At 42.3% G+C, this 10,278-nt stretch overlaps 1 protein-coding gene across 4 annotated transcripts; it reads right to left on the minus strand.

The window, feature by feature from the left end:
- Positions 1-1,071: 1,071 nt before the first annotated feature.
- YAE1 (YAE1 maturation factor of ABCE1) lies at positions 1,072-7,515 on the minus strand. 4 transcript variants are annotated; one of them, XM_055708935.1, is made up of 4 exons: positions 7,294-7,515; positions 6,160-6,481; positions 4,401-4,522; positions 1,072-4,010 (listed from the first exon to the last, which is right to left on the minus strand). In XM_055708935.1, exons 2-4 carry the CDS (start codon positions 6,274-6,276, stop codon positions 3,581-3,583), a joined length of 669 nt encoding a protein of 222 aa, XP_055564910.1. In that variant the 5' UTR covers positions 6,277-6,481; positions 7,294-7,515; the 3' UTR covers positions 1,072-3,580. The 4 variants fall into 4 exon arrangements, with proteins under 4 accessions (XP_055564910.1, XP_055564911.1, XP_027671106.1 ...); XM_055708936.1 differs by having other exon boundaries at positions 7,289-7,515; XM_027815305.2 differs by lacking the exon at positions 7,294-7,515 and having other exon boundaries at positions 1,072-1,471; positions 3,742-4,010; positions 6,160-7,077.
- Positions 7,516-10,278: the final 2,763 nt, after the last annotated feature.

Consider the following 10,278-nt stretch of genomic DNA (forward strand, 5'->3'; position numbering starts at 1 on the left):
GTCTTGGCCCGTAGTTAATTAATAAATTTTAACGTCTACTATTTCTGATTTAAGTATATTAGGACAAAGCAATTCTTATGGAAGAGTACTGCTGCAAACCCCTTCCCATTGACTTCAATCTTACCTTTCTTGAAGCATCAGAATGAAAGGATGGTTTTCAATGTTTGTAAAACTGTTTATTTTGAAATATTTACATTATGCTCTTTCTTAGTGATAATTGATGTTATATCCTCCAGAGAAGTCCAATGTCACCTTCATTTAAATCCTCAAGATCCAAGTCTTAATTCTAGCGATGACTTTATAGCAAGAGCTGTGAAGCGGTAAGTAGTTTTATTTCCTAACAGTTGGAATGAACCTCAGGTGTCCATTTAATGGAAATATCATGTGTGTTCACAATGCCATAAACTCAGCAACTAAGGAAACTTCACTCTAGTAAAAAGTTCGAATAGTGAGAATGTTACTTTAGTGTCTTGAGTATCTCCTCCAAAAATGTTATACATAAATAGTAAGCGAAAGTGTTTCCAGTAGAAAGCACGTGGCGCACAGAAACACTTTTGAATAAAGAGGTTTACCTTTTATAAAGATGCTTTTTTCTTTTGTAGACATGCTTTTCTATAGACCCTAGCTGATGACAGTCTCATGACTGGTATACCTTAGAATAGCATTGGAAAGGACTTTTTCCACATCTACCTAATAGCAGTCAGTGCTTCTTTTCATAAAGTAAGGTGTATATGGCATGTCTACAACACTGTCTCTGGCTTGTTTTCTGAAAAAAAAAAAAAAAATTCCAAGAGAGGCAAGTTGCTGTGATATATGAACACACACTAGAGAAAGAACTAAGAGCACCAGTTCATTTGGCATAAGCTAGTCTACAGCTATTATCTTTTTGATGACAGCAAGATTGATGCAGGCTGGATTTTGAACCTGTTTAATTAGCCTGCCCTGTCTTAAGTCACAGGATACTAGATACTATTCCTAGAATCAGGTAATTCTATTGGTAGTGTGAAAAAATAAAAATTAGTGTATTTTAAATATGCCTTATACAAAACGTGAAAGTTACAAGTATAAAACTCAGCAAGAATGAATATATTTTAATATTATTAGTTTAGGTTTTCATTAAAAGCACCCTTATTTTTTTTGACCAAACTCTCCCACTCTTTCTGTCAAAGCTTCTTTGCACTGCTGTGCTCAAAGATTCAGTACTCGATTTCATGGTGTCAACATATATTTCCAGTGTAGCACACATAGCTATACTGTAGCTATGATGTAACATCTATCAGGTTGTACAAGGCAAAAAGATGCAAGGAGGTATTGCTGTTTTTCCACCACAGGTATCACTCAGGTGTCAGCTGCAGTTTAAGAAAAGAAGCACTCTGAAGAATGGATAAAGTCTGTAGTAGTGATTAACGTTTCATTTCCTCTTCCAGTTGCATGTCAGTCCCCGTTGTCATGAGAGCTATTTTCAGGAACGCTGCCAAGGTGAAAGCTGATAGTGAAACACAAGACAAGGAAGTAAACAGAAAACAAAAACCTGAACCATCATGTGAGCAAATTACGGATTCCAATAGTCTTGAAGAAAGTCTTTCTGTGGCTGGTCAGCAAGATTTGGCAGTGACAGAAAAGCCAAGTATTGCAGACAACCCAAAAGAAAACCTCTCCACAGCCAAACTGGAAACTGTGGGTGATAACATGGAAAAAGTAACCCCACAGTAAGCACAGAAACTTTGTGCAGAGTGGAGGAAAGTAATTCCACGGCTAGTAGAGAAGCTGGTATGAAAGATAAGTAAAACACACAATCTATTGTTTGAAAATCAAACAGAAAAAAATATTTTCCCTGGCGTAGATTGCTTTTGCAGAAGTGGTTGGAGTGAACTTGGCAAGCTCACTGTCTACTTAGTAATTTGTGAATGGAGCTTCCCCTTTGCACACTATTAAAGTAATGCTCTTGAATTTCTAAACTTCTAGATTTGGAACATCTAACATTGCTCAAGTAACCCTTAATTTTGTCTGCACCATATTCTGCCACAGTTTGGCAGAAATTTCTGCCCAACATACATGATACAGGCTACAACATAACACATGCACTTGCAAAAAAGTAATGTTTATCCATATCAGCATTATGCTAAATACATTGCGAAAAAGAAAGTTGTTTGAACAATTGTACACATATGTTATTAATGCAGACAGCCCTATTTGTCCACTGTTTCAGAAACAAGTTCAATAAAAGACTCCTAATTGCAGCTCTGTTTTTCCCCTGATGCAAGAGTGGTACTGAATGGCAGCCAAACTTACAGTCTACCAACTCCATGGCAGGATAATAGAGTCTTTAGTGAGAAAGTTGTAAACTCTGTCTCTGGAAATCAAGTAATTTTAACCTTAGCTTTTTTCTGGCCTCAAACTATAACACTGTTTTGTGATTATTTTTTTTTAGTATGGTTACGTTGGCTGTTTAAAATTTCAGTTTGTCTCTGTCTTGTCTTTGCTTTGTCTCAGACACGAAGTTAGAAGCAACTTAAACCAAATAAACTCCTAACTTACTGTAGATCAGTTTAATTACTGTAAAACAGCATAGGCACTCGCAAAGAAAAGACTTCCTGACCAGAGCAATTTGCAGCTACAGTTAAGGCAAGCAACAGGAAAAGGAGTCAAATATAGAATGTTGGCACAGAAATACAAAGTTGTCAGAAATACGCACGTGTGACTGACAATGAGTTTCTAAGAGAAGGTGAATGAGCCTGGCTTCCTTGAAGAGTTTGGGAAAAACACTATGGGAATGAGGGACAGAGAGTTCAGGTGAGAAGGACTGGCAAAATAAACACAAAAATAACACAAGGAAGTTCATTAGACTGGAAACTTGTTTAGTGTGGCCTAACAGGGGAAGAGTAAACAGTCTTTACTGTCTAACAGTAAAACAAAGGAATTGCCAGTAATTCTGCATTTGAAGAGAAGTGTGTTTTCAGCAAAAGTGAAATAAATAGAATTGTATGACAGAGGGAAGAAATAGTTTTTAACTGTGAAAGTGCATTGCATAGCAGTTACGTTAGAGGAAGAATTTGGCAAAAGGTGAAAAATTCCTACATTTTATATAGTGACTAGAGTGACAGCACTCTAGAAATCAGCAGCAAATCCTGTTCTATTTTGCATAGAGTTTGCCTATCATCAACAGCAGCTTATTCTGCAAGAATAGTTTGTCCATAGCGCTGGACACTTTATTTTTTAGGTACTAGAGGGGACCGATTTGGAGGGCTATTTAAGGGACCTGCTTCATTCCAAACTGCCACCAAAACAGAAAGTAAGGGTGAAACAGTAGCTTCTAACCCAGAACAGAAACATATTTAGTAAATCTTTGTAGAGCTTTAAAAGTCATTTCCCCTTTCTGTGAAAGCTACATTTAAGATTGAAAACAAGGTGTTTTTTGCAAGGAGCCAAAGCATGGTGAAGATTTACAGAAATTACCTCTACTGGGAACTATCAAAATCTGATTTCCCTAAAACAAAGTGATGTATCAGCCTGTACATGGTCCACAAACTGAGAATCAAAACCAGTTGAGATATTTTTAAAATACTATGAGACAGAAAAACTAGTGTTCGAGTTGCTGGACATGATGAACTATATCCAGTGATAAGCCCAGTTGCTCTACTAGCCAAATAGTCTGGTTTTTAACCCAAGCAAGGGTTGACCTTTCAGGATCTGTGCAGAGTTTTGCATTGCTGCACTCTGACTGTGAGGAACCAACCTCACCGTTACTTCTACAAATGTTTTCTCCACAGCTGCCACCACCTTCGTGTTTTCCAGCTTTAACTTCATTGTATTCTGTCCCAGCTGGAGCTGTGTGATTAAGGTCCATGTCTTGAACAGAATCTAGAATGTGTCCAAGATGTGGTTGTTGTTCAATAGAATTCAAATACTTAAGCACATCATCTTCATATTTTCCAACCATGTCAAGAAGATTATTTATCTTACTTAAAGCAGAATCATGTCCATTAAAATGACACCAGGATAAGAGAGCACTGAAAAGTCAAAAACAAAAAAAGAAAAATGACTACATGTACCCACACTGACCTCCAGTTGAGGGGAGATAGCAATGTGACAGGATATCTATACTGTATAAATGTATATACGTTTAATTTTCTGGGAAATTCAAGCAGTACAACTGAATATTAAGTTTAAAGATATAGATTCAGATAATTTTGGAAGAGTAACTGCAAGAGGACTTTTAAGGATGATCACCCTAAACCCAGGTAGGTAAACCGCTGTATGCAAGACCTGAGAATTCTCAGGTTGCTCACTTTGGACAGATTTACAATGCACTTTTTTTAAAAACAAACACAAAACTGCATGCATGCTACCTCCATACACACCCTCCACACACACACATGACTAAGGAGTTTGTAACCTACTTCAGGGTTCCTCTGAACTGGCCACACGTAACCATCAGCTCAGCACCGTGTCTGTAACCTTGATTAAAGCCTTCCTGGAGTGCAAGTTCTTTCGCAGCCTCAATTCCATCCCTATAGCCTTCCTATAATAATAGTGAAACAGGTTGTTCACAAGATGAAAAAATGGACCTGTGACAGTTTCATAACAATAAAAAAAAATTTTAAACCAAGTATTCAGTCTCTTAAATTATAGCTTCTAGATTTGAACATCCCTCCTAAAAACACCCCCATTGCCAAAACAAAACAAGCTTTTTGCAGTATGATATGATTTTCTGTGTAAGATCCAGTTCTTTTCCAAAAGGATCCCCAGAAGGTCAGAAAGTAAAGGAAGTATTTTTTAGAAACATCACAAAACAAGACAAATCTGCAGGAAAGCATGCTTACTTTTATGATGACCAATTCCTTTATGACATTTTTGTTAAAGAATACTACATATAGATTTCTAGACATCTAAAAACACATAAACTGCAAAGCTTCCCCTTTAGCAGAGGTACTCTCCTGTCTGTAATCCATCTGCCTTTCCATCTTTCATAAAACTAATTATTGAGCCTTGCTTCTCTATTAACCAGATCTCACTCAATTTGAGAGTTATACCAGAAAAGAAGATGGTAATGGAGTGAGTCACATATAAATACACATAACATTGTCATTTTTCTGTAAGAAACAGCTAATGATTTTAATGCAGAACTAATTTCTCTATATTCTAATCACACTACCATATAATGTAGAATAATTCTTAACTTCTTTCACACCAAAACCGCAAGTTGTAAGAGTGAAAACTTCTATTTACTCATGAGAGAAGAAAACTGGTGGCTTTGCTAGAGAAAATAGCCAGGAACAAGAATGTTTATTTTGCCCAACATACAGCTCTAACCTCAATAAAATTTTATAATTTTGCAGTATCTACTCATAAAATACCAGAGGGATTTGTGTAAGAACACTAAACAGCCCCTTAAGAAAACCAGTCCTTTCAAAGGACTCAGATGCAGGAAACTTTTCCTTGGAGAGTAATACAACAGCTCTGCTGTAATACCCTTCCTCATCAACAGCCTACACAACAGCTTCCATTCATGTGCTTCAGCCAAATGCTGTTCACCCGTGAGCAGACGAGCCTTATTGGCCCCACTCGGAATGATAATATATCTGTTGAAGCAACCTGGGTTTATATACTTGTTTTGTTCCCTGCAGAATTCCAGAGAGGCAAGGGCTGTGGAAACCAGCTTTCATAAAATACATTTTTCACTAGGGGAATAAATAAGCCAAAGAACTACCCAGACCACAACCTCCAATTGTGGTTCCACATGGGAGTCACACATCTTAAATCTGACTGGTGAAGAACTCTACATAAAAATCCAAACATCTCATATTTCTTTATTAGCACTGTTTAGCTGTGTTGCCCTACATTTACTGGCAGTATACCTACAGGTATAAAGTAAATAGCTCGCATCATAATTTCGCACTGCCTTTTACAAATGCACATGGGGGTACAGAGAAAGACGATGTCTTGTGGTACAACAGTACTTTGCTCTGACGACTGCTAGGAGAGCGCTTCTATAAATCCCTGCAACATTTCTCTGACAATCAGAAGAAACCAAGCCACAATAACTTTTAAGCAGCCACTGTTAGTTTTCCCTTTTAAATCAACCATACGTATATCAAGGCACGTATCAGTGAATCTAAAATGGTTACCAGGACTATTAACTCATTGTTATAGAAATACCTTCAATCTTTTTTTCATGGTGCTATTCCATTCCTTCTGTAATAGGTACATCTCATCCGCCTCTTCATCAAATATATCCTCACTGGATCGGCTGACTGCAACTTGTACCCAGGACATCACAGCAGTGATGACTGTGACCTCTGTTTATGTAGTAAGAACAATACTGAGAAACTTGAGCTCAAAAGTCCCTCTGGCTAAGTGTCAGATCAGAAGTAGAGGCAAAAATATCAGTTCTGAAGAGAAGTCATGTACAGAGCTCATTATTCAACTTGTACATTCATCTCCACATGAAAGCTCCATGCTGTTTACCATCATGGTGCATCTGTCAAGAAAAGACAGGTCGTGACATGTAAAGCAACACTGAGATTTACTGAGAACAACTTAAGACAGTAGTTTCTTCTCTTCTTATGGCAGTGACACGCACATGCATGTCAAATTAACATTTCTAAACGCTGTTAGTAAGCGAACAGCAGGCGGCAACAACTTTATGACTGAGTCTAATAGCAGCTGAAGAATGGCCCCATGGAGCCTCCATGGGGTGGTGCACGAAGTTCCATCGGGAATCTTCTGCAGAGTTAATAACCAACAAGGACTTTCACCTTTGATTTTCAGTTTTCTGTTTATGCCACATACTTAACCATCTATACAAGTCTGGAGCAGGGATCGTCCTTTACATTCTGCATAACAAGTAGCCAGTTCTACTGCAGCGGGAAGAAGGCACCATTGCATTGTTTCATCTTTTCCGCTGAAGAAAACCAGAGAAGCCTCTCGCAGCCCATTTGTGGCCGGGAGGGAAACCCTTACAGCCTACAAACGCTGCTTCTGGCAGAGGCACCAACAGCTCTGGGGCCGCAAGAGCCACCCCGCTTCTCCCGGGCCAGCAGCGGCTGCAGCCGTGCGGCCTACGGGCCCCCCCGCCTCCGCCCCCCGCCCCGGCCTCGGCCGAGCACAGACACCCCCGCCGCGGTGGCCAGGCCCCTGCCCGCCATTTCGCGGCCGGCCGCGGGCACAGCCCGCCCGGCGCCCACCGCTCCCCGCGAGCGGCCGCGCTGCCGGGAGCCTGCCTCTCCCCGCCCCCGGCGGCAGGCGCGGCTCGCTCGGGACCCGCACCAGCCCCGCGCCCCGTCACCTCACCACGGCCGCTCGGCCACCGCGCTGCGCCTGGGGGCCGCCATCTTGACTGAGGGCAAAATGGCTTCACCGCCGTCGGAAGCAATAGGGGAGCGGCAGCCATACCGGCCGAGAGCAAGCTGCGTGGAGGCCGCAGGTAAACAGCCGCGGTTTTAAGCAGCGGCCCTGTAGCTTTAAAGCCCGTCTGAGACTCTGGCGGCGGGCGGCCATCTTGAGTGAGGGCACAGCCTCGCATGCGCCTCTAGGGGGCGGGACGAGACGGCCCACCCAGCGGTGCGGGGCGCCGCGGGGCTGGGCCCGGCGAGGGGCCGGTGCAGGGGGGCGCTGCCCGCCCGGCTCCCCGCGCCGAGCGGCCTGCGGCTGCCCCGGGCCTCCCTCAGTGCCCGCAGGCTGACTCCGGCTGGGTTTCGGGCCCTTTTCAGTCATAAATTGTGGAATTTTTGCAAAAAACCTGCCTCGTTGGCCTCTGAATTCTCAAGGTCCATGCGTGTCAGGCGTGCCCTGAAGCACTCCTCTACGAGATTTAGGCATTACAATAATAAATCCTTTTTAAAATGAAGGGTGCCAGCTGGAGTCGTGGTTCGTGCTTGCTTCGGTTAAGAGAAAACAGTAACATCATTTTGACATAAATACAACATAAAAATGTGTTTTTCTCTATGCACACTGCATTTGGCGTATCAGCGTAAGTTTAAAGTTGTTTAATCTTCATAAACGTGCTATACCCCAACCCTGAACTCCAGTTGCTCTCCAAACTGCCAGCTCCGTCCTGCTGCGGTAAATGCACTCAGGTACTTCATGCGGGTCCCTGAGAGGGAGCGTGTTTGCTCCTTGTCCGGGGAGCCCCATTCCCCATGTACCGGGTGGCACCTGTGGCACCACGCTCACTCCTCAGCCAGTGCCCCGTGTGCCACCCCTGTCCCACCGGTGGCTGGTGAGGTGCGTTACAGCAGGGCTAGGGATAGCAAAGTACCCATCCTCGGCGCTGCAGGTACTGAGAGATGAACCATCACGTGCTGCGACTCACACAGCCACAGCACTCTCCCTCATCCCTTGTGTTTTGCAGAGGCAGCCTGTCCTCTTCCTCCTGGCCCTTCTCAGATGCTCGCTGCTGCTTGCAATGCCAAGCTGTGAGTGGCCAAGTAACCCAAACCAGGTGTGTCGGGATGAAATGACACTGGTGCCTCTGGATGGCCAGACTTGTGCATATCTGTTCCTCAGCAGTTACTATACACAGCCATGACTGCTCATTTTCTAGCCCGGTTCTATCACTTCCACCTCCTGTCTGGTAGAAGCTTATTTAGCTAGCTCTGCCATTTTTTAAAACAGGTAACAATGCTGAATATAGCCTGCATGCACAAATGCGCAATGACAGAAAAGCCTTCTAGGAACAGGAACTTGTGACCCCTCATGACTGGTCATAATGGCACTGTTAAACTTGGGTTAACCCTTTGCTTATCATCTTGCACTCTGTCCCCTCAGACATCTTACTCTTCTGGAAAAGATACATAGCTCAGGATCACCGTGAGTTTCCCAAATTCACGGTATCTCAGTTTAAATGTCTTACATTTACCAAAGTTGATCATTCCACGCAGATGTTTGTCTAAGACAAGTCTTTATAACCATGAGAAACAATGAAGAAAGCTTGTAGTCTCATCCCTTTCTCTTAGTAGTGGTGGGTGGATAATTTGGTGAATCATATTGTATATGTAGAGCAGCATTGTTGGGTTATGAAGTGCAGTTGCAACTTGAAGACAAGTTGATTGTATGCTGATGGCCTTGACAGGGCTGCTGGCAGGGCTTGAGGGTGAGGTGTAGTGCCTCAGGGTGTGGATGTTTTCCACACCTATGTGTGTTCTAAATAAAATGGTATCAGTGTATTATGGTGACACTTCGTAATGACACATGCCAAAGGATCGAAACACGAGAACAATATTTCACAGGCTACAAAACACTTCCAGCATTTTTGCAGAATAAAGAAAAAATACTTTAAAATGTGAAAAACAAAGTAGTAGTTGATTTGTGACCCATTGTAAAGCTTGTCGCTGCCATATCTAAGGTTAAAAACTGGCTAATTTTAGGCTTATGGTATTTGTTTATACCAAAGGAGCCTCTGAGGCACGAGTATGCTTGGTTCAGCAGTTACTCCCTGACTGCAGTACTGGGCAGAGATTCCAGAGGGGCCAGTACACAGTCATGCAGAATTTAGGACTACCAAGGGGTTGCGAGATTTCTGTTAGGTCTCATCTTAGCAGTATGGTTTGCCATTAAGCAATCATCCACAAGTGATTGCCAAAAGTAAAATATATGCACATAGTGGCACAGGCTGCTCCTTCACACCTTTATTGCTGCACGTAATGCTTCAGATAAAGCATTGCTCCCATTCAAGTAATTATTACACTTGTTTTTCAGTCATCGGTGCCTCAAACCCAAACTGATGGGAGCAGCCAATGGATTTTGTCATAATGCACAAAGACACCTCAAGATTTCAAGCTTTTCTGAAGGGTGGTTGGTTGGATTGTGGTACCCAGGACTTGTGCTGTGTATGGGCTACTCCATGGGGCAGGATGATCACGTTCTCGCTAGGGCAATTTCAGTTTCTATGTCCTGCTGTCTGGCAGAGTTGAGCTGAGGCTTGTGAAGGGCCCAGGGCAGAGGACTATTTACACTGTAAGGTATTCTCCAATCATACAATGCTAATTGTCATGGACTGACAGAACCATGTTTCCTTTGCTCTAATTTTGGGAATAATATAATCCTTTTAAGAAATCCCAGCTCTTACATGGTATTTGGATGAATTTCAAGAACACTTAAATCATTTTCACTTGTTCTCTAAACAAGACTAAGACGTAATGGAAAAAGAGTAAGCTGTTGAAATGTGAGGAGAATGAAAACCATCAATATTTCATAAAGATGGTATATACATTGTCACCAAACAGTGCACAAAGTTTCTGAAGAGCCTTAAACCATAAGGCCCTCCTGAAATGCATA

The sequence above is a fragment of the Falco cherrug genome, chromosome 4 (genome assembly GCF_023634085.1).
Source record: "Falco cherrug isolate bFalChe1 chromosome 4, bFalChe1.pri, whole genome shotgun sequence".
Taxonomy (NCBI): domain Eukaryota; kingdom Metazoa; phylum Chordata; class Aves; order Falconiformes; family Falconidae; genus Falco; species Falco cherrug.

Bases quoted from the DNA above. Each gene is read 5' to 3' on its own strand.
- YAE1 (XM_055708935.1), bottom strand. From the start codon at position 6,276: ATGTCCTGGGTACAAGTTGCAGTCAGCCGATCCAGTGAGGATATATTT. The intron at 4,523-6,159 runs GTATTTCTATAA...CTATTATTATAG, and splicing joins CCATGAAAAAAAGATTGAAG to GAAGGCTATAGGGATGGAAT. The intron at 4,011-4,400 runs GTAGGTTACAAA...TTGACTTTTCAG, and splicing joins CAGTTCAGAGGAACCCTGAA to TGCTCTCTTATCCTGGTGTC.